The sequence below is a fragment of the Pinus tabuliformis genome, chromosome 4_1 (genome assembly GCF_031772625.1).
Source record: "Pinus tabuliformis cultivar Carrire ecotype Pingquan chromosome 4_1, CPIR1, whole genome shotgun sequence".
Classification (NCBI taxonomy): Eukaryota; Viridiplantae; Streptophyta; class Pinopsida; order Pinales; family Pinaceae; genus Pinus; species Pinus tabuliformis.
The window spans coordinates 785,376,503-785,402,127 of NC_142303.1; the positions used below are offsets into that span (position 1 = coordinate 785,376,503).

At 38.7% G+C, this 25,625-nt stretch overlaps 1 protein-coding gene across 1 annotated transcript; it reads right to left on the reverse strand.

The window, feature by feature from the left end:
* Positions 1-284: 284 nt before the first annotated feature.
* Positions 285-3,000, reverse strand: LOC149178533 (polyubiquitin-like). Its single transcript, XM_089420373.1, has 2 exons — positions 2,851-3,000; positions 285-2,177 (listed from the first exon to the last, which is right to left on the reverse strand). Exon 2 carries the CDS (start codon positions 2,143-2,145, stop codon positions 541-543), a length of 1,605 nt encoding a protein of 534 aa, XP_089276499.1. The 5' UTR covers positions 2,146-2,177; positions 2,851-3,000; the 3' UTR covers positions 285-540.
* Positions 3,001-25,625: the final 22,625 nt, after the last annotated feature.

Consider the following 25,625-nt stretch of genomic DNA (forward strand, 5'->3'; position numbering starts at 1 on the left):
AGAAAATTAAATCCCTGAACTGCATAACATTTATACAATTCTTCAGATTCACGTGATTCTAAAAATCATGTAACACAGCAAATACGATCAGCCAATTCTGATTCCCAACCATTGAATCAGTTTGATAACAACAGTAGAACATTTTTAAATACGATAGATCACAACCTAAAATTCAAGGACTTTGACCCGAGACTTAACATCAGAACAAAATTCAAAACCCAAACTGAAACTTATTTTCTAAGTCGAGAAACTAAATGACAAATTCATAGTGAAAACAGTAACAATGAAATTTAAAACTGCAGCACCATTTAAAATACTTGAATTACAATAATATAAGTCTTAATCATTCACCGAAATATGTTTTCAGAGAGCATAATCACTTCCAAAGTTGACAGTACCAGCCAGAAAACCAGTGTTGGCATCCAGTAACAGCACATACGCTAATACGAACAATAACATAGTCCACACAATATAATAAACACGAACAGATACAGACACACATTTTAATCATAACCAGACAGACCAGCATATCTTTCACAGTTAAATATCACCACCACGAAGTCGGAGCACCAGATGCAGAGTAGACTCCTTCTGAATGTTATAATCAGCCAAAGTACGTCCATCTTCCAGCTGCTTACCAGCAAAAATCAGCCTCTGCTGGTCGGGAGGGATACCCTCCTTATCCTGAATTTTCGCCTTCACATTATCAATGGTGTCGGAGCTCTCTACCTCCAAGGTAATAGTTTTCCCAGTCAAGGTTTTCACGAAAATCTGCATACCACCTCTTAAACGAAGCACAAGGTGCAACGTTGATTCCTTCTGAATGTTGTAATCTGCCAAGGTCCGACCGTCCTCCAGCTGCTTACCAGCGAAGATGAGCCTCTGTTGGTCTGGAGGGATGCCTTCCTTATCCTGGATCTTCGCCTTAACATTATCAATAGTATCAGAGCTCTCGACTTCCAAGGTGATCGTCTTGCCGGTCAGCGTTTTAACAAAGATCTGCATACCACCCCTCAGACGTAGGACCAGGTGCAAGGTGGATTCTTTCTGGATATTGTAGTCGGCAAGGGTTCGGCCATCTTCAAGCTGCTTTCCAGCAAAAATTAGACGCTGCTGGTCAGGAGGGATGCCTTCCTTGTCCTGTATCTTAGCCTTCACATTATCGATGGTGTCCGAGCTCTCCACTTCCAAAGTAATGGTCTTACCTGTGAGGGTTTTAACAAAGATCTGCATGCCACCTCTCAGACGGAGGACAAGATGCAGGGTAGATTCTTTCTGAATATTGTAGTCAGCAAGGGTTCGGCCATCTTCAAGCTGTTTTCCAGCAAAGATCAGACGCTGCTGGTCAGGGGGGATGCCTTCCTTGTCCTGTATCTTAGCCTTCACATTGTCGATGGTGTCCGAGCTCTCCACTTCCAAAGTAATGGTCTTACCTGTAAGAGTTTTGACAAAGATCTGCATGCCACCTCTCAGACGGAGGACAAGATGCAGCGTAGATTCTTTCTGAATATTGTAGTCAGCAAGGGTTCGGCCATCTTCGAGCTGTTTTCCAGCAAAGATCAGGCGCTGCTGGTCAGGGGGGATGCCTTCCTTGTCCTGTATCTTAGCCTTCACATTGTCGATGGTGTCCGAGCTCTCCACTTCCAAAGTAATGGTCTTACCTGTGAGGGTTTTGACAAAGATCTGCATGCCACCTCTCAGACGGAGAACAAGATGCAGGGTAGATTCTTTCTGAATATTGTAGTCAGCAAGGGTTCGGCCATCTTCGAGCTGCTTTCCAGCAAAGATCAGACGCTGCTGGTCAGGGGGAATGCCTTCCTTGTCTTGGATCTTGGCCTTAACATTGTCGATGGTGTCTGAGCTCTCAACCTCCAAAGTGATTGTCTTACCGGTGAGGGTTTTGACGAAGATCTGCATCCCACCTCTCAGACGTAGGACAAGATGCAGGGTGGATTCCTTCTGGATGTTATAGTCGGCAAGGGTTCGACCATCCTCAAGCTGCTTCCCGGCAAAGATCAGACGTTGCTGATCAGGTGGTATGCCTTCTTTATCCTGGATCTTGGCCTTTACATTGTCAATGGTATCAGAACTCTCGACCTCGAGAGTGATAGTCTTGCCTGTTAGGGTCTTAACGAAGATTTGCATCTTGAAATTGGGATAAAGTTAAAAAGGAAGACCTGCAAATCGATTCAAATAATTGTAATACTGAAACAAACTGAGTGGCAAATATAAACAGTGGCATGATAAAATATTTCAAAACAGCTGTCAAACGTCACGGAATACCCCTAAAAAAAGCACAGAACCCCTGTGGGCTGCCAAAAGTGTCGTAACTTTAGACCACAAAAACTCATAAAATTGACATCTCGCAGGAAATAAATCTTAAACACTCATTACAAGGTTAAAAGCAAAACCCTAAACACTTATTCACAAATAAACACAAAAAATACAGAAACCAGAAGCCCTAGCAGATATTGGAGATTGCAAACAAATTTACGGTTAAAAAAACCATAGAACCTGAATTATCAAAATATTGAAGGATTACAAAAGTTATACAAAAGTAACGAGCAGTAATACCTTACAAAAGAACCAACATATAGATCTGTGAGAAGCAAGAACTGTCAAACAATAGACCCGAGGGGCAAAAATGAAAAATAAAACAAACAAACAAACAGCGCACACGCTCAACCGTGGCAAAAATATCGTAACCTAATAAAAACCACGCTATGTTGAAATATTACAGGAAATTAACCTAAACGCCTGTCAAAATTTATTCATAAGCAACAATAATTCTCACAATGTAAACAGCAATGGTATTCTAACAAAGAAATACAGAAGCTCCAGATGCCATACCTGTAAAGCGCTCTGAAAATATCCCACGTTATCGAACTGAAAAGAGAACTCGAGGGAAAATATAAAGAATAGCCGAAGGGTAGGTTATATTTATAGAAGCCGTGAATGCAAATTGATATCTAAAAAAACTTTTAAAGCGAAAATTGAGGCACTTATCGTGGCGTTGAGGGTTAGTGGTTGAGGTGATCGACCAAATATCGATGACCACCGAATATCGATGACCGATGGGCATGAAGTGTTGGTGGGTGATCATTCGACCTCTCGATGTGGCATGAAGTGTTGGTGGGTGATTATTCGACCTCTCGATGTGGCATGATGACCGATGCGCATGAAGTGTTGGTGGGTGATTTTCCACCTCTCGATGTGGCTTGAGGTGTTAGGGGTGATTTTTCGCCTAGTGGTAGATAAGATAAGATAATAATATTTATGTTTAATTAATAATTATAAAGTAAGTTTTAAAGGCACTATTGAGTACAATGTCGTTTATAAAATGTGGGAAAATCATATGGTCTCCTATAAAAAAATACAATGTATGAATATAAAAGGTACAATGCAGGAACATAAAAGATACAATGTATGGAATGCCCTGACAGAGAAGATCCAGGGGCTAATGGGTCTAAGGATCATACCCATCTCTCTTAACATCTGAGGTTGGCTGAAGAACACTGGAAAAAAATTCGCAAAGTTTGTTAACTTGATGAAGGGCCAATGGGAGGTGCGTATTGTCCACTAACTTGTTGTCCTAAGGGAGTTTGCGCACTGCTGAGGTCTAAAGGACCTACTCTGTCTCCCAGGGACAAATCTGAGATGATTTCGTTGTTGAGGTCTCGTGTGGCGGGGTGAGGTCCCACGGATCTTCATTGGTCTAGAGTCTAGATATGAAACAATATCAATCGTTCTCTTTATGCCCCTGTCTGAAGGTAGTACCCTGAAAAATGTCGTGATCCTCTGTGTGGGGTCTAGTCCGATGGGAGGTTGAAGAATTTGTGCTCGGAACCTAAGAGCCCCCTGCATATATAGGGCCAATCATCTCTGAATGGGATACCTAAAAAAGTCTGCGAGGGTCTGAGAGTCTTTGAACAAGCAATGGGACCTTCCTTTGATCTCGTAGTAGATAGGTCATCCAAAAATGAAGTGCACCTCAGTCTCTACTCCCTATAAATGACATACCTGGCAAATTCTATCTAGTCTATCAATTTGGCGATTCGTCTCTACCCAGAGTTTATGAGAACCTACTCTGAACTAGCTTAGAGGAATGCAAAGAGCATGCATCCAGTGGTGAAACGTATACTGGGGTCAAATAATGAGCCTGTCTCTCAACTCCAAGAAGTGTTCAGTGCAGAAGGTCACCTTTGGGCACAACCCTCCCGAAGGATTGACCTAAGTGACCTAGATGAACTGCCTGTAGATGTCCTCCCTGATAATCTTGTTCAACTCTTGTCTAGTATGTAGAAGGTGATGAGGAGCATCCAAAGAATATCAAAAAGTGGTTAGTGCTTAGCGGTTAGGAGATGGAACCGAATCGATTTTGTTAAGGGTTAGTGGTTGAGGTGATTGACCAAATATCAATGAACGATGGGCCTTAAGTGTTGGTGGTTGATTATTTGGCCTCTTGATGTGGTCGATGGAACCGAATACAAACACCAACTCGGCTGCTTCATTGGGCTAGAACCAAATCAATTCTCATTTATATTCAAATTTTGGTTGAAGCGGTAAACCAAATAAATGACATTGTTATTTGTTGGGTTTTGGTTTAGTTGTTCTGTTGTTTTGGTTTTGTTGTATTCAATTTTGTTATGTAACTTGTATAAAGATTGTTTTATACTTCAAATAAGTTAATAATAAATTTAATGTAAGTTAATAATTATTATTTGTAAATTTTAATGTAAGTTAATAATCATTATTTATACCCCCGATCGGGGTGTGTGCCCGAGGAAGGCGAGGACATCGGTCAGAGATGGTAGTTATGGTATGTAAGGGAAGGGTACCACCCACCGCCCCCCACACGCTCATGGCGATGGGTGCGGTGGCCTCCCGCATGCAACCTGACAGAAGACATGGGAGAAGTGGCAGTCAGGGCCAGGGTGGAGAGAGAGGTGAGGAGGTTAAGGCAAGACGGGTGATGGGACAGAGAAAGGTGGATTGGGATTATGAAGGAAGTTGGGACAGAGAGAGGAGTATAGTCAAGATTACGAGGAAGGAGGAGCGAGGGCGCAAGATAGTGGAGCTACCAGCAACGACCTCTGCGAACTGTTTCCGGGTATGTTCCCTAGCCTTACAAGCCCATTACTATGTTTACTATGTTAATTCATGGCTGGGGGGTGTGGGTGAAGACCGAGGAGGGAAATTGGGGAGAAGGTCGGGGAGACCAGTGTAAGCTGGGGGGGATGGTGATCGGGTTAGAGCCAGAGGCTAGAGCTGGGAGAGAAAACCAGGGCTGGGACTTTGAGAAACCCCCTGTGAATGATCGAGATAGCTGGTATACCAGGGAGGGTGGGGAGACTACGGCTAAGCATGCACGAGGGCCACAGGAAGAGCAGAGAAGAGAGGCAGCTCTTCTCGGCAGAGATGAGAGGCAGCAGCACTAGGCAGAGGGGCGAGGGAAGGCATTGCGAGTGGGAGTGATGGTAACCTGGCTCGATGGGCTAGCGGTGAGAGTTGTAAGCATAATTTGGGTCGAGCACTGAGACATCACCCCTGTGAGCAGGCGAGAGCATTGGCATAACCAGAGGGGTGGTGAGGCTATTGCAAGGCAGGTGAGCAAGAAAAATGAGAGGCAGAAGAGTGGCGCAGACACATCAGGCAGAGGAGAGGCAATGCATCTTGGGGTAGAGGGGCACCTAGGCAGAGGAAATTGTGATGGGAACCATGAGGGGAGGGGAACCTACATCATTCAGGAGAGGCATGAGACCACGCCCTGAGAGCTAATGCATATCGTGTGTGAACAGGCCTGGAAAAGAGAAGAGATGGCCCGACCTGCACGTGGAAGAGGACGCGACAGAAGGGGGAGGGAGTCGACTCGTGCAACAGACCCAAGCACCTCGGAACCTAGGCATGGGAGGAAGCCTGTAGAACACCTCATCAGTGAAGCGACAATAGCTTACAGGGAAGGAACAGATGCAGGCATCCGTAAGATTCTGGAAGAATGGGAGGAGAAGATAAAATAGGAGGAGGAGTTCGATGAGGAAATGGAGAATTGGCGGGCTGTAATCCCGGATCCTGGGAGTACCAGGGGCAGACTCACCCAGTTTAAACAGACGTTATATCTGTACTGGCTCATGAAGAGCCTCATGGGGAAGGAAATGGAGCAAATGTCAGTGGGGATGGCTATGACCCTCCAGGACATGCCCAATTACAAAAAATACTTGCAAACAATTCAATTTCAGTTGTGTAAGCAGGACATCCGCCTAGATCGAATCCAAAGGCACATTCCTTGCATTATCGAGCTTGCTGACATACCTGGAGACTCAGCCAAAGACCCGGCTCCGGTGGAGTCTGCCTCAGAAGAACAACAGGATTAGTCAGTTTCTTGGATGTTTTTTTGTTTCTTGTGGGTAGCATTTACTTTTACTGATGCATGCTTATGATAGATAGACACATAGACTCTTATCATGATACTGATACGTATATAGCTTGGTTAGATCGACTGAAACTATATTATTTTTGGATGGCTTATAACGAGGATAGGTGGCCAATAGACTTGGTTTCCCACTGGGCAAGTTGAGGCCACCTATCTCACATATGTGGTGTAAACTTGTTTTTTATAAATAGAAAAAGAAGGTCCTCCCGAGCATAACAAAAAAAATCATTATTTCTAATTTTTTGTGATGTTATAGAGATTAAATTACATTAACGATTAAAAGAAAGGGATTTTGCTTAACATATTTTTTTGTTATTTTTTTATCAATTTATAGTGTTGATAGTGAATTGTGTAGGGAAAATATTATATAGCATGCACTAAACCAACCATTGGTTGATTGGCTTAATTCATGCATGTATGGGCATGCATGGCTCCCATCCTTACTAAAAAGTTTTGCATTTCCAGTGAAGCTTCTCGCATTGGGTTCAAGGTTTGAGTGACAACTTTCAAACATAAATTTTGTCATGTTAATGCACAGGGTCCAATGCAAATACAAGATCCTTCTTGTCGTGTTGCCAACAAATACCGGTACGATTCGTCGTTGAGGATAGATTATCTTTGTATGCAGGAAATGCTTCTTGTATTTGAATCTGGTTAACACTCCTCAATGAGGAATCTCGTGCTCTTCTTTGCCTCAACAGTAACTAGTGTTCAAGATTGGGAGTGTTCTTCTTGTTGTTGGAAGCGTTCTTCTTAGGACAAGTAACCCTAAACCCACTTAGTTGCATATACAAAGAAAGATTTATTATAGTCGATTTCTGCATCAAATATTTCCCAGTTAATTTTAGACGAATATCTACACATAATTGTGGACGATAACATGCCATTTGGGCATCCCTCGGTCCAAGAAGCTTGAAAATTCAAATCCCTCCTTGATGATTTCTCAGCAGCATCTAGAGCCAGTATCAACACAGTTAAATCCCAGATCTTTTTTCATACTCCTGCCATAACTCAAACCTCCATAGCTCGTATTCTAGGATTCTCTGTTGCCTCTCTCCCCTCCAAGTACCTTGGTGCCCCCTTAACTAATTCTACCCTCAATGACTCCTCTTGGAAAATGCTCCTTGAAAACCTTGAAACCTGCCTCACCTCATGGACCTTTAGAGCCCTGAACATGGCAAGTTGGCTAATCCTCATCAAAGTTGTACTGCAATCTATGCCTCTTTATCTATTCTCTATTTTAGCAGCACCTAAATGGGTTCTCAAAAAAATCAAAGATCTCCAAAGGAACTTTCTATGGGGATCGGCGAGACATAACCGCAAATGGGCATTGGTCAAATGGGCGACCGTTTGCCTCCCAAAAAACCTTGGGGGAATCGGTCTTCGGGACCCTCAACATAGTAACGCAGTCATGGGAGCACGAATCTAGTGGAAGTGGCTTTCAGCCCCACACACACCCTGGGTGATCCTATGGAGAGCCAAGTATGCCAACCACAGATTGAATGAAGACCTAATCAGGCTTACAGACACGAGTAAGGGCTCCCTAATCTGGAACTCGGCTAGATTGCACAGAAATATGATCCATCAGCACAACTTTTGGGAAATAAGAGACGGCAATAGTGCTCGTTTCTGGATGGATTCATGGCAGCAAAGACCCAGACTCAACAACTTAATCTCACTTCCACCAACAGAGGACGAGGAAGCCCATCGTTGGGAAACGGTCAACCAGTACTGGATTCCCACCCTCGATCAGGGATATAGACAATGGCGCAAAGCAAAACTCATCATCAGGAATGGTACAGAGATAATGTACAAGGAGTTGGACACAGAGCTAACCAATAGGCGAATCAGATTCTCTGAAGAAAAGGATATCTTACGTTGGGGATACAAACCACATGGAACCTTCACCACACAAGAGGCATACAACCTTATGATCAATACTCAGACCAACAAGGACCCTCTTTGGGACAAAGTGTGGTCCCCTAAAATCTGGCCCAAGATCTCAACTTTATTATGGTTGTTTTGTCATAAAAGAATTCTTACTTGGGACAACTTAAGGAAAAAAAAATTCATGGCCCCTCAAGATGCCGCAACTGCAAGCTACATGAGGAAACTATACAACATCTCATGGATTCTTGCTATTTGGCAAACAAACTTTGGGAAAAAACAATTTTCAGATGTCAGAAAGATGGTAGAGTCAAAGAAGACATCACCAAAACCATTCGTCATTGGCCTAAAAACCCATACAAAAGTCCCCTGCTTAATTCCTTATGGAGAATCGTTTCAGGCCTCCTCATCTGGAAAATTTGGAAGGAAAGGAATCGGCATATCTTCAGGAATCAATCCACCTCCATAGAAATCATATGGAATAATATGTGCAACAACCTTCAGGAAACTCTAGCACTCCAAACTTGGAGCGATGATGACTTTCCCACCGAACCGCAAGAACAAACTATATGGATGAATTGGAACCTCGGGCTCATCCGGACTCAGGAGCCTCCCAATAGATCCATCCCTGCCCATCACTCTTCCAGCAAGTGGTGCCCTCCGCCTTCAGGATTCACCCAGCTTAACTTTGATGGCGCTTCTAAAGGCAATCCAGGTCAGGCCGGACATGGAGGAATCTTCAGGGATCACTATGGCAATCCTTTGCTACTTTACCTAGGCACTTCAGGATGGGACACGAACAATTCGGCTGAATTGGAGGGACTGTGGCAAGGTCTAAATCTCGCTCAGCAGCATAGCTACTTTCCCTTAATAATTGAAGGAGATTCTCAAATACTCATCAACATGGCCCAACAAATTATACAGGGAACTCCAGTAAACAAGCTATCCTGTAGCTGGAGACTTGCAGCTCGTTTGCAACACATTGAGCATTGGCTTGCAACTAATAAAGCAATCACCTTCAAACACATCAAGAGAAACGACAACAAAGTGGCCGATCTCTTAGCCAATTTAGGGGTGACAAGTGATCGAACTCTATACACAAGTTCGCTTGAAATTATAAAAGATGCCACACACCAATAGGAATACACCACGCTAGTGCAAATGGATGCAGCACCCCCGGATGTGGGTGTTAGATGAGAAATTAATGCAAATTGGCCACCGAACAAGCAAGTTGCTGAACCATATGGCAACCTGCGCTTTCCCCTGTGGGAATTTAAGGCAGGTCACTGCTCCTCGGCCGACGCCATCAACCCGTTGTGAGAACCGAGAAATTCCCTACAAATACAGAAATATGGAGCAAAGCCCCCTGCAATTCTCCATTCGGCCTCTGAGTTGCTCTTGCCACCCCACTGCAGCAGAGCCGAGCCTTCACACCGCTACGGGTAGACGTTGCAGACTCCTCTGTTGCGTCAACCTGGGCAATGGTCATCATTTCTCTCAGTCCTTTCTCTGCAACCTGCATTTTGAGGTCTCGGCCCCTCTCTCCGGCCCGGATTTGAATTCCCCTGTTCCTCTCAATTTCCCCTCCGCAGTTCTTGGCCACCTCGACTACCTCTTCGCCTGCAGTCCAGGAAGCTGGCCAAGTTGGAGGAAGGCGTGGGTTTTAATGCTAGGTTGAGCATGCCAATCTCCTGCTCGGTTAAAACTTCCTGCGTTGTTCCCAACGCCATAAAGATAACAGCAGAACAGGTGATCCCTTGCGAGGTTCATCAGGACGGCACTTCACCAGCAGAAGAAAGAACAAATCCTGACAGCACTGATACTAGAAGAAGATCTGATTTGGAATACGCTGAAATAAAGGTTCCAATAGAATGCAAGATCACTGGACAGGCTACCCACGCTGTTCAGCCAGTAATCGATATCAGTTGCAAGGTGAATCACGTTGTTCAGCCAGCGATCGGGAATGATATCAGTTGCAGCACTGTTCAACTCGTGAATGATATCGGTTGCAAGGTGAATCACGCTGTTCAGCCAGCAATCGGGAATGATATTAGTTGCAAATCTGTTCAACTCGTGAATGATATGGGTTGTAACATGGAACACGCAGGCAGCATGGTTGTGGAACACACGGATGTAAAGCACGCAGGCAGCATGGCCCCCTATGCTGTCCCTGATTCCAGCAGCAACATACCAGAAATCGATAACAGTTGCAATGTAAAGCACGCGGTTCAACCAGTAATCAGGCACGCTGTTCAACGGGTAAATGATATTAGTTGCAACATGGAGGACGCAGGCAGCATGGGCAGCATGGCCTCCTATGCTGTCCCCGATGATGATTCCAACATCAATATACCGATTGCGCTATGGAGCACTCAGACAAGCAATGTGGAACACGTAGGCAACATAATCCCCTATGCTGTCACTTATGGTGATTCCAGCAGCAATAAGAAGAATCGCATTGAAAGTCCCTCAGAATTTGTTAGCAAGGATGTGGAAATCAGTAAAGATGTTGAAATTAAGGATGCTAATAGGATCATGGTGGATTATAATATATATAAGAACAGGAGCAATTATAAAATATATAAGAACAGGAGCAACTTTGAAGAAAAAGATCGGGAGGTTGAAACTAATTCAAGCTATAAAATTATTAAGAATGATAATGCTACAAGTGATAATTCTGACAATGAGAGGTTTGCTATGGGGAACCCCACTGTTCCCAATAAGCATGATAAGAGAGTCGTGAATCTCTCATCCATAATTCTCAACTCTGAGGAAATTAAAATCCTGAGCAAGGGATTGGGATTTGCGGTCTAACCTAAGAACATTCCCTTTGAAAGCATCATTTGCAACATTGAGAATGGGACTCAAGGTCTTTCATCAAACGACAGAGAGATATTAAGACAAGAATGTTCCCTAACCATGCTGAAGTCTAAACGCCCAAAAAGTAACTTGAATAAAGAGGGGCGAGAGGCTCTTAGATCTCTCTGAAATAATGATAAGATAGTTGTTCTTAAAGCTGATAAAGGTGGCGCCACCGTTGTGTTAAACAAAGAAGATTACATTCAAAAAATGAATGAGCATTTGAGCTGTGGAAGTTATAGAAGAGTTAGCTCCAACCCTATTCCCAAGGTGATAAAACAAGTCAAGAAAGCCATCATGGAAACCAATCTGGAAGATAAATTAAAAAAGAAGCTGATTCCCTCCTGTGAGGTTATTCCTAGAATCTATGGATTACCAAAAATCCATAAGGAAGGGGTTCCCCTTAGACCAATTGTTAACACCATTGGTTCCCCTACCTATGAATTAGCTAAGTATGTGGCTAAGATCCTAAAACCTCTGGTTGGTAACACAGACTCTTTTATAAAAGACTCAAGTGATTTTGTAAAGCTTATTAAGAATAAAAGGGTGCATAAGGATGATATTCTAGTAAGCTTCGATGTCGTATCTTTGTTTACAAAGATTCCTCTTGATGAAGTTGTTCATGTTATAAAGATGGCCACCGATCCTGAAACAGCAAAGCTTGCAGAAATCTGTTTACGGTCCACATTTTTCAGTTTTCAAGATCACTATTATGAGCAAATTTCTGGAGTCGCCATGGGTTCCCCGCTCTCACCTATTGTCACCAACCTATACATGGAGTACTTTGAAAGAAAAGCCCTTGACTCCTTCCACTTGAAGCCAGCATGGTGGAAAAGATTTGTAGATGACACCAACCTGAATTGGACTCATGGCAGGGCAGAGCTTGAGAAGTTCTTCAATCATCTTAACTCTATATCCTCCGAAATTAAATTTACGATGGAGCTTGAGGAAAATGGTAAGATCCCCTTTCTAGACGTTCTGATCAGTAGAAAGGAGGATGGTACTTTGGGACACCAGGTCTACAGGAAGAAAACACATACTGATAGCTATCTTCACGCTGACTCCTACCATCATCCCTCCCAAAAATCCGGCGTCTTAAACACCCTAGCTGTGAGGGCTTTTAGGATTTCTGACCCTGATCACATTAAGGATGAGATCAATCACTTGATATCTGTCTTCAAAAACATTGGATACAATGAGTGGAGTATCACAAAAGCTATAAGAAGGGCTCGGGATAGGGTCCTCTCTGAACGTCCCCCTGGAGACAAGAAAGAAAATCAAGGGAAAGTCTACCTTCCCTTCATCCAAGGGATTACAGATAAGATTGCAAAAATTTTAAGGAAGAAGAACATACACACTCAATTTACAACATGTGGAACAGTAAGGCAAATGATGAGGTCGGTTAAGGATAACATTGATCGTCAGCAACTCAAGGGAGTGTACAAGATCGATTGCTCATGTGGCAAGAGTTATATTGGGGAAACAGGTCGCTCTCTAAAAATAAGACTTAAAGAGCATGCCGCTGACATAAAGAATGAAAGATCCCGCACATCAGCCCTTGCTGAGCACTCGTCCAAGACCAAACATCATGTGGGTTTGGAAGGCGCCAAGATAATTGCAAGAGAAGACAACTATCATAAAAGAAAAATCAGAGAGGCCATTGAAATCATGAAATGTCCTCAGAACCTCAACACGGACAATGGGAGTGAAATCAGTAGAAATTGGCTTTCTCTGATAAAACAAATAAACCCCCCGGACCCTTGGAAGCTTAGAATCAGAAATAAGGGGTCTTGCATTTCGGAGATTTAATTAAAACAATTAAAGCAAATTTATATAATTATATTAATATAAATTAATTTATATTAATTATATAAATTAATTTATATCAGTTATATAAAATGATATAAATTATATTAATTAAATTAAATTATATTATATTATATTAATCATATAAAATATATTATTTATATAAATTAATTTATATTATATAAACCAATTATAATTTATATAAAATGAAAATAAATTATATTAATATAATTAATATAATTTAATGATATTAATTAATATAATTTAATTTAATTATCGTAAAGATTTAATTATGGTAATTATATTAATTATATGAGTTATATAAATTAATTTATATCAATTATTTAAATTATATAGATTATATTAATTAATTTATATTAAATTATATTAATTATATTAATTACATTAATTATATAAATTAATTTATATTATATAAACTAATTATAATTTATATAAAATAAATTAATTATATTAATATAATTTAATTATGGTAAAAATTTTAATTTTCTGATTATAACAATTACAACCTGGACTAATAATAAATGTTTATAAAATTAAAAAATTAAAAATAAATTAAAAATTAAAAATTTATAAAATTATAAAGAAAAAAATAATAAATAAAATAATAATCAGAAATCATATTTCGTCTTTTATATATAAAATTAGGGTTCTTGTTTATTTACATCCAGGTCGCAATTCTCTTCTCTCTCAATAATCTCTCATTCTTATTCTATTCTATCTGATTTGTCCTGATGATGGACCCCCTTTGGGGTTTGAAACGTTGGCAGAAGGAACTAAAAACTGTGGATAATCTGGATCATGAATCAAAAAACTTCCACAGAAGCCTAAAATCTAACATAATTTCCTTGTACGGAGGGGAAACATGGAAGGAGATCTCTCTTCTCGAAACCCTGAGGACGAAAATTGAGAGGAGAATTGCGGACCTGCAATTTCTAAAGCAATGTAGGAACAAGAGAATCATTCCTCCCTTTGCCAAGGTTAATCATAGGCTATTTAATCATTACAATAATAAGTCATTTTTGAGATTAAGTTTGGCCCTAATTCGGTGTGAAATTAGAAGAACCAGGGCATCCTTAGATAAGCTCAATCGCTTGGCCCTTTCCTCCCATCTAAATCTAACTATGAAAATTAGCTCTGATCTTTGGAGAATAATTGATGCAAAAGCTGCATTAAAAGCCCAGTCAGAGGGTAGAATCGCCAGGGAAAGGCAGTCCAGGAAGCTGGCCAAGTTGGAGGAAGGCGTGGGTTTTAATGCTAGGTTGAGCATGCCAATCTCCTGCTCGGTTAAAACTTCCTGCACTGTTCCCAACGCCATAAAGATAACAGCAGAACAGGTGATCCCTTGCGAGGTTCATCAGGACGGCACTTCACCAACAGAAGAAAGAACAAATCCTAACAGCACTGATACTAGAAGAAGATCTGATTTGGAATACGCTGAAATAAAGGTTCCAATAGAACGCAAGATCACTGGACAGGCTACCCACGCTGTTCAGCCAGTAATCGATATCAGTTGCAAGGTGAATCACGCTGTTCAGCCAGCAATCGGGAATGATATCAGTTGCAGTGTTGTTCAACTCGTGAATGATATCGGTTGCAAGGTGAATCACGTTGTTCAGCCAGCAATCGGGAATGATATTAGTTGCAAATCTGTTCAACTCGTGAATGATATGGGTTGTAACATGGAACACGCAGGCAGCATGGTTTTGGAACACACAGATGTAAAGCACGCAGGCAGCATGGCCCCCTATGTTGCCCCTGATTCCAGCAGCAACATACCAGAAATTGATAACAGTTGCAATGTAAAGCACGCGGTTCAACCAGTAATCAGGCACGTTGTTCAACGGGTAAATGATATTAGTTGCAACATGGAGGACGCAGGCAGCATGGGCAGCATGGCCTCCTATGATGTCCCCGATGATGATTCCAACAGCAATATACCGACTGCGCTATGGAGCACTCAGACAAGCAATGTGGAACACGCAGGCAACATAATCCCCTACGCTGTCACTTATGGTGATTCCAGCGGCAATAAGAAGAATCACATTGAAAGACCCTCAGAATTCGTTAGCAAGGATGTGGAAATTAGTAAAGATGTTGAAATTAAGGATGCTAATAGGATCATGGTGGATTATAATATATATAAGAACAGGAGCAATTATAAAATATATAAGAACAGGAGCAACTTTGAAGAAAAAGATCGGGAGGTTGAAACTAATTCAAGCTATAAAATTATTAAGAATGATAATGCTACAAGTGATAATTCTGACAATGAGAGGTTTGCTATGGGGAACCCCACTGTTCCCAATAAGCATGATAAGAGAGTCGTGAATCTCTCATCCATAATTCTCAACTCTGAGGAAATTAAAATCCTGAGCAAGGGATTGGGATTTGCGGTCTCACCTAAGAACATTCCCTTTGAAAGCATCATTTGCAACATTGAGAATGGGACTCAAGGTCTTTCATCAAACGACAGAGAGATATTAAGACAAGAATGTTCCCTAGCCATGCTGAAGTCTAAACGCCCAAAAAGTAACTTGAATAAAGAGGGGCGAGAGGCTCTTAGATCTCTCTGAAATAATGATAAGATAGTTGTTCTTAAAGCTAATAAAGGTGGCGCCACTGTTGTGTTAAACAAAGAAGATTACATTCAAAAAACGAATGAGCATTTGAGCTGTGGAAGTTATAGAAGAGTTAGCTCCAACCCTATTCCCAAGGTGATAAAACAAGTCAAGAAAGCCATCATGGAAACCAATCTGGAAGATAAAATAAAAAAGAAGCTGATTCCCTCCTGTGAGGTTATTCCTAGAATCTATGGATTACCAAAAATCCATAAGGAAGGGGTTCCCCTTAGACCAATTGTTAACACCATTGGTTCCCCTACCTATGAATTAGCTAAGTATGTGGCTAAGATCCTAAAACCTCTGGTTGGTAACACAGACTCTTTTATAAAAGACTCAAGTGATTTTGTAAAGCTTATTAAGAATAAAAGGGTGCATAAGGATGATATTCTAGTAAGCTTCGATGTCGTATCTTTGTTTACAAAGATTCCTCTTGATGAAGTTGTTCATGTTATAAAGATGGCCACCGATCCTGAAACAACAAAGCTTGCAGAAATTTGTTTACGGTCCACATTTTTCAGTTTTCAAGATCACTATTATGAGCAAATTTCTGGAGTCGCCATGGGTTCCCCGCTCTCACCTATTGTCGCCAACCTATACATGGAGTACTTTGAAAGAAAAGCCCTTGACTCCTTCCACTTGAAGCCAGCATGGTGGAAAAGAGTTGTAGGTGACACCAACCTGAATTGGACTCATGGTAGGGCAGAGCTTGAGAAGTTCTTCAATCATCTTAACTCTATATCCTCCGAAATCAAATTTACGATGGAGCTTGAGGAAAATGGTAAGATCCCCTTTCTAGACGTTCTGATCAATAGAAAGGAGGATGGTACTTTGGGACACCAGGTCTACAGGAAGAAAACACATATTGATAGCTATCTTCACGCTGACTCCTACCATCATCCCTCCCAAAAATCTGGCATCTTAAACACCCTAGCTGTGAGGGCTTTTAGGATTTCTGACCCTGATCACATTAAGGATGAGATCAATCACTTGACATCTGTCTTCAAAAACATTGGATACAATGAGTGGAGTATCACAAAAGCTATAAGAAGGGCTCGGGATAGGGTCATCTCTGAACGTCCCCCTGGAGACAAGAAAGAAAATCAAGGGAAAGTCTACCTTCCCTTCATCCAAGGGATTACAGATAAGATTGCAAAAATTTTAAGGAAGAAGAACATACACACTCAATTTACAACATGTGGAACAGTGAGGCAAATGATGAGGTCGGTTAAGGATAACATTGATCGTCAACAACTCAAGGGAGTGTACAAGATCGATTGCTCATGTGGCAAGAGTTATATTGAGGAAACAGGCCGCTCTCTGAAAATAAGACTTAAAGAGCATGCCGCTGACATAAAGAATGAAAGATCCCGCACATCAGCCCTTGCTGAGCACTCGTCCAAGACCAAACATCATGTGGGTTTGGAAGGCGCCAAGATAATTGCAAGAGAAGACAACTATCATAAAAGAAAAATTAGAGAGGCCATTGAAATCATGAAATGTCCTCAGAACCTCAACAGGGACAATGGGAGTGAAATCAGTAGAAATTGGCTTCCTCTGATAAAACAAATAAACCCCCCGGACCCTTGGAAGCTTAGAATCAGAAATAAGGGGTCTTGCATTTCGGAGATTTAATTAAAGCAATTAAAGCTAATTTATATAATTATATTAATATAAATTAATTTATATTAATTATATAAATTAATTTATATCAGTTATATAAAATGATATAAATTATATTATATTATATTAATTATATAAATTATATTAATTATATAAATTAATTTATATTATATAAACCAATTATAATTTATATAAAATGAAAATAAATTATATTAATATAATTAATATAATTTAATGATATTAATTAATATAATTTAATTTAATTATCGTAAAGATTTAATTGTGGTAATTATATTAATTATATGAGTTATATAAATTAATTTATATCAATTATTTAAATTATATAGATTATATTAATTAATTTATATTAAATTATAATAATTATATTAATTACATTAATTATATAAATTAATTTATATTATATAATCTAATTATAATTTATATAAAATAAATTAATTATATTAATATAATTTAATGATTTTAATTAATATAATTTAATTATGGTAAAAATTTTAATTTTCTCATTATAACAATTACAACCTGGACTAATAATAAATGTTTATAAAATTAAAAATTAATTAAAAATTAAAAATTTATAAAATTATAAAGGAAAATAATAAATAAAATAATAATCAGAAATCATATGTCGGCTTTTATATATAAAATTAGGGTTCTTGTTTATTTACATCCAGGTCGCAATTCTCTTCTCTCTCAATAATCTCTCATTCTTATTCTATTCTATCTTATTTGTCCTGATGATGGACCCCCTTTGGGGTTCGAAACGTTGGCAGAATGAACTAAAAACTGTGGATAATCCGGATCATGAATCAAAAAACTTCCACAGAAGCCTAAAATCTAACATAATTTCCCTGTACGGAGGGGAAACATGGAAGGAGATCTGTCTTCTCGAAACCCTGAGGACGAAAATTGAGAGGAGAATTACGGACCTGCAATTTCTAAAGCAATGTAGGAACAAGAGAATCATTCCTCCCTTTGCCAAGGTTAATCATAGGCTATTTAATCATTACAATAATAAGTCATTTTTGAGATTAAGTTTGGCCCTAATTCGGTGTGAAATTAGAAGAACCAGGGCATCCTTAGATAAGCTTAATCGCTTGGCCCTTTCCTCCCATCTAAATCTAACTATGAAAATTAGCTCTGATCTTTGGAGAATAATTGATGCAAAAGCTGCATTAAAAGCCCAATCAGAGGGCAGAATCGCCAGGGAAAGGCAGTCCAGGAAGCTGGACAAGTTGGAGGAAGGCGTGGGTTTTAATGCTAGGTTGAGCATGCCAATCTCCTGCTCGGTTAAAACTTCCTGCGCTGTTCCCAACGCCATAAAGATAACAACAGAACAGGTGATCCCTTGCGAGGTTCATCAGGACGACACTTCACCAACAGAAGAAAGAACAAATCCTAACAACACTGATACTAGAAGAAGATCTGATTTGGAATACGCTGAAATAAAGGTTCCAATAGAACACAAGATCACTGGACAGGCTACCCACGCTGTTCAGCCAGTAATCGATATCAGTTGCAAGGTGAATCACGTTGTTCAGCCAGCAATCGGGAATGATATCAGTTGCAGTGCTGTTCAACTCGTGAATGATATCGGTTGCAAGGTGAATCACGCTGTTCAGCCAACAATCAGGAATGATATTAGTTGCAAATCTGTTCAACTCGTGAATGATATGGGTTGTAACATGGAACACCCAGGCAGCATGGTTTTGGAACACACAGATGTAAAGCACGCAGGCAGCATGGCCCTCTATGTTGTCCCTGATTCCAGCAGCAACATACCAGAAATCGATAACAGTTGCAATGTAAATCACGCGGTTCAACCAGTAATCAGGCACGCTGTTCAACGGGTAAATGATATTAGTTGCAACATGGAGGACGCAAGCAGCATGGGCAGCATGGCCTCCTATGATGTCCGCGATGATGATTCCAACAACAATATACCGACTGCGCTATGGAGCACTCAGACAAGCAATGTGGAACACGCAGGCAACATAATCCCCTACGCTGTCACTTATGGTGATTCCAGCGGCAATAAGAAGAATCGCATTGAAAGTCTCTCAGAATTCGTTAGTAAGGATGTGGAAATCAGTAAAGATGTTGAAATTAAGGATGCTAATAGGATCATGGTGGATTATAATATATATAAGAACAGGAGCAATTATAAAATATATAAGAACAGGAGCAACTTTGAAGAAAAAGATCGGGAGGTTGAAACTAATTCAAGCTATAAAATTATTAAGAATGATAATGCTACAAGTGATAATTCTGACAATGAGAGGTTTGCTATGGGGAACCCCACTGTTCCCAATAAGCATGATAAGAGAGTCGTGAATCTCTCATCCATAATTCTCAACTCTGAGGAAATTAAAATCCTGAGCAAGGGATTGGGATTTGCGGTCTCACCTAAGAACATTCCCTTTGAAAGCATCATTTGCAACATTGAGAATGGGACTCAAGGCCTTTCATCAAACGACAGAGAGATATTAAGACAAGAATGTTCCCTAGCCATGCTGAAGTCTAAATGCCCAAAAAGTAACTTGAATAAAGAGGGGCGAGAGGCTCTTAGATCTCTCCGAAATAATGATAAGATAGTTGTTCTTAAAGCTGATAAAGGTGGCGCCACCGTTGTGTTAAACAAAGAAGATTACATTCAAAAAATGAATGAGCATTTGAGCTGTGGAAGTTATAGAAGAGTTAGCTCCAACCCTATTCCCAAGGTGATAAAACAAGTCAAGAAAGCCATCATGGAAACCAATCTGGAAGATAAAATAAAAAAGAAGCTGATTCCCTCCTGTGAGGTTATTCCTAGAATCTATGGATTACCAAAAATCCATAAGGAAGGGGTTCCCCTTAGACCAATTGTTAACACCATTGGTTCCCCTACCTATGAATTAGCTAAGTATGTGGCTAAGATCCTAAAACCTCTGGTTGGTAACACAGACTCTTTTATAAAAGACTCAAGTGATTTTGTAAAGCTTATTAAGAATAAAAGGGTGCATAAGGATGATATTCTAGTAAGCTTCGATGTCGTATCTTTGTTTACAAAGATTCCTCTTGATGAAGTTGTTCATGTTATAAAGATGGCCACCGATCCTGAAACAGCAAAGCTTGCAGAAATCTGTTTACGGTCCACATTTTTCAGTTTTCAAGATCACTATTATGAGCAAATTTCTGGAGTCGCCATGGGTTCCCCGCTCTCACCTATTGTCGCCAACCTATACATGGAGTACTTTGAAAGAAAAGCCCTTGACTCCTTCCACTTGAAGCCAGCATGGTGGAAAAGATTTTTAGATGACACCAACCTGAATTGGACTCATGGTAGGGCAGAGCTTGAGAAGTTCTTCAATCATCTTAACTCTATATCCTCCGAAATCAAATTTACGATGGAGCTTGAGGAAAATGGTAAGATCCCCTTTCTAGACGTTCTGATCAGTAGAAAGGAGGATGGTACTTTGGGACACCAGGTCTACAGGAAGAAAACACATACTGATAGCTATCTTCACGCTGACTCCTACCATCATCCCTCCCAAAAATCCGGCGTCTTAAAAACCCTAGCTGTGAGGGCTTTTAGGATTTCTGACCCTGATCACATTAAGGATGAGATCAATCACTTGACATCTGTCTTCAAAAACATTGGATACAATGAGTGGAGTATCACAAAAGCTATAAGAAGGGCTCGGGATAGGGTCCTCTCTGAACGTCCCCCTGGAGACAAGAAAGAAAATCAAGGGAAAGTCTACCTTCCCTTCATCCAAGGGATTACAGATAAGATTGCAAAAATTTTAAGGAAGAAGAACATACACACTCAATTTACAACATGTGGAACAGTAAGGCAAATGATGAGGTCGGTTAAGGATAACATTGATCGTCAACAACTCAAGGAAGTGTACAAGATCGATTTCTCATGTGGCAAGAGTTATATTGGGGAAACATGTCGCTCTCTGAAAATAAGACTTAAAGAGCATGCCGCTGACATAAAGAATGAAAGATCCCGCACATCAGCCCTTGCTGAGCACTCGTCCAAGACCAAACATCATGTGGGTTTGGAAGGCGCCAAGATAATTGCAAGAGAAGACAACTATCATAAAAGAAAAATCAGAGAGGTCATTGAAATCATGAAATGTCCTCAGAACCTCAACATGGACAATGGGAGTGAAATCAGTAGAAATTGGCTTCCTCTGATAAAACAAATAAACCCCCCCGGACCCTTGGAAGCTTAGGATCAGAAATAAGGGGTCTTGCATTTCGGAGGTTTAATTAAAGCAAATTTATATAATTATATTAATTAAATTATATTAATATAAATTAATTTATATTAATTAATTTATATGAGTTATATAAAATGATATAAATTATATTAATTAAATTAAATTAAATTATATTAATTAATTTATATTATATAAACCAATTATAATTTATATAAAATGAAAATAAATTATATTAATATAAATAATATAATTTAATGATATTAATTAATATAATTTAATTTAATTATGGTAATTATATTAATTATATGAGTTATATAAATTAATTTATATCAATTATTTAAATTATATAGATTATATTAATTAATTTATATTAAATTATATCAATTATATAAATTATATTAATTACATTAATTATATAAATTAATTTATATTATATAAACTAATTATAATTTATATAAAATAAATTAATTATATTAATTACATTAATTATATAAATTAATTTATATTATACAAACTAATTCTAATTTATATAAAATAAATTGATTATATTAATATAATTTAATGATTTTAATTAATATAATTTAATTATGGTAAAAATTTTAATTTTTTGATTATAACATTAGAACCTGGACTAATAATAAATGTTTATAAAATTAAAAAATTAAAAATTAAAAATTTATAAAATTATAAAGGAAAATAATAAATAAAATAATAATCAGAAATCATATGTCGGCTTTTATATATAAAATTAGGGTTCTTGTTTATTTACATCCACGTCGCAATTCTCTTCTTTCTCAATAATCTCTCATTCGTATTCTATTCTATCTGATTTGTCCTAATGATGGACCCCCTTTGGGGTTCGAAACGTTGGCAGAATGAACTAAAAACTGTGGATAATCCGGATCATGAATCACAAAACATCATAATTTTAAATTACCCTATTACTCTTTATTTGGATAACTTCTTCATTTAATTATTATTAAAATTGATTTAGTTTATAATTGTTTTAATATTCATTAATGGATGATATAGTCCCTTTGACTTATATATCTATATATTTATAATTAACCATTAGCTACTCTATCTTTTTAGATATATCAACTTTGATAACTAACTAGTTATGTAAATTATTTTAGGTTATGATTATTTTTTAGATATATTTATAAGTGTTTAAAAAAGGGCCCATTTACTTTTAAGAATTTAACCACCCTAGTTAATTTTTATTTAAATTTTGGTTATTCCCCTAATCCTGTCAAATCTAGCCATTGTAAATATAGCCGTTACTTGGTCATAGCCGTTGGGGTTTTTGCTCTATCTATTTAACATGCTTAGCCGGATCTGTTCATTCAACTTGTCCTGACGATGAACCACACTTGTTGGTTCGAAACGCGTCAACAAATGAAATATCTTGTGATTTACGCCGAAAAATTTCGCTTAAAAGTTATAATTTTTTTTTAATAATTTTTTAAGTATACTTATATATGTTGAAATTTTATGAAAAAACTTTACTCAAGAAGTGATGTTATTTATGTTGAATTAATATTTTTTATCGAGACATATCTTATCTTTCAATCAAGAGTTTTATCCTTTTACTTGAGTTTAAATGATTGTTTCAAGCTAAAGTTGTCTTCAATACCTTTATTATATTTAATAATTTGTATTTGTATTTATGTTATTTAAAAAATATAGAGGAGAAAAATGGAATTTTTTATTTTTATTTTTATTCTACGTAAAATATAATAGTGTTTATATATATATATTTTAAATAATATATTTAGTAGCTCAATTATATATATATATATATATATATATATATATATATATATATTTTGTTATATTTTTCCTTTCCCTGATGGGGTGATAAACACAACAAGCAACCCTATGCGTGGTCGATGATGTTAAACACTTGGTCGTTGGTGCGGGGGCCAACCTCCCTATCTTTTCACAGCGTTTTAAGTACGAGAGGTGTTAATGTAATGCGTGTGAACTTCCCATCATCCTCGTTGGGAGCGGGAGTGGGTGAACGTCATTGGTATATGGAGGGTGGCACTCTTCTGGTCTGGCATGCAGTTTGGGTTTTGTGGCAGTCTGATGGGTGTCGGTTGAGCTCTGGTAGCAGTGTTAAATCTGTAGTTGGTGCCCTATTTAAGAATGGTGGCGCTTTTGCAGTCAGCGCCCGTCCCTAGCATCAGGGTCATTGAATTGGACAGTTTATTTTCTCGTGTGTGGTCTCTGGATTTTTTGAGCGGGATAAGGGTTCAACATCTAGTTATTAGGTCGACCCACGAGCCCTGTTGTGGGTGGTTGGGTATCTTCGCTCTTGGTTTTCCTTTGTGTCTACAGGGCAGCAGGTCTACCCTTCCAAGCGGCTTTCCTCCAGGGTTATGCATTCTTAAGCGACTTTCATCGTGGAGGTGTGTCTATCCTCAGGTCTTTTGGTCAATGCTCTTTCTACGAGGGGTTGGGGTTTGTGAGTCAATGGTTCAATGTCTCGATGCTATATTGGTCTCTCGACTTCTTGTAGTTCTCCTAGTCAGGCTTGTAAGTGACTTTCTAGTGTGGTTGGGGAGTCTCTCAGCAATCATAGTTCTGGTGTGCGTTAATAATTGTTGGCTCGTTTTGCCTTTACTTGGTGCCGCTAGTTTTGATATAATGTGCCTTGAGTCACGCAATGCTTGTTCCTTTCCCCCGTCTAAGAAAATTTCGACTAGTCAGTAGGGTCGGGGGTCACACCTCCAGGTGGTAATGGTGGCAGAGGAGCCTCCAAGTTTTGGTTGGGGTGGTCGAACCGTCAGCAAATCGGGTCGAGAGGCTTCCGAGGCTCGTGGTAGTCGTGGTGGCTCACTTGTTAGTCATGGGGGGAGAACCCCACAAACTTTGAAGAGGGGTGGAGCAACGCAGCAAGGTTGCATGAGTAGACGAGGGAAGGCGAGACGGCCTGAGCGTGGGGAAACAACAAAGTGTCACTGTTGTTTGGACAATTGTCGAGATTTGATCCAGTCTGTACTAGACTGTCTGGAAACTTCAAAGAGGGCGTGACAGGAAGAACATGAAGAGCTCATTGCTACGTTGAACAAGATGCATTACTTTCAATGTCATGTTCGGGAGTTGGTCGTGGTGGTATGGCGTGGTCAGAATCTGTTATCCAAGAAGGTGGAGAAGTTGGAGTCATGGATGGCTCACTTCGAAGAGCATGTACAGTGTTCCTTCCATTGTCCTCCTCCTTCTCAGGGACTGCTACAGACAATCTTGCTTCTATTACTTTCGATGATTGAGCATGGTTACAGGTGTTTTACTTGTTTTATGTGTTTTCTAGTGCTTTTGGCCTTCTAAGTTGTGGATTGTGTCTCTAGTTGTTCTTTTGTTTCTTTGTCATATGTTGATCGCGGTAGTCAACAAACCAAGTCAGGATGAGGCTACCTACATTTCGCTAATGATATAATCTTTTTTATGAATTAATAAAACTTCAACTTACAAAAAAAAATTAAACTTTTCATATTCTATAAAATGTTGTAGTATTTATGCATATTTTTATATCTTTTTATTTATAAACAATATTTATTTATTAAATGGATTAAAATTTAATTATTTTATTAAAGTAACATCTTTTTATATTAGTTGTGATATTATATATATATAAATTTAAAAACATTAGAATATATATATATATATATATATATATAAATCCAAAAGCAAAAATATTCTACAAATAAATTATTATTGTTAATCAATAAAAAATAAAAAAATAATATATTATTTTCTCTTTGTTTATTATAAAAATATTTTGATTTTAAAAAATAAACAAGGGTTACATAGTAGCTAATATCTGTGGCTTAGCTTAAATAAAGCTAAAAAACAATAAAGATGAAGATTTCATCACAACAATAAAACAACTAATAAAATATTGCAATAAAATAACTAAGGAAATTAAAAAATATGATCAACTAATATGGTTTTTATATATATAGAGAGAGAGAGAAAAAGAGAGAGAGAGAGAGAGAGAAACAAAATTAACACACATAAAAAAATACCAGAAACATAGAAATGGTAGAAAAGGCCTCAGCCTTATTTTATTCCTTTCATAATGCAATGTCATGTACAAATAATGATAATAGTACAAATAAATACATGAGGAAGTGTTTCTCAAGATAG

What these genes read in the sequence shown, in the direction of transcription:
- LOC149178533 (XM_089420373.1), bottom strand. Translation starts at nt 2,145, where the DNA reads ATGCAAATCTTCGTTAAGACCCTAACAGGCAAGACTATCACTCTCGAG.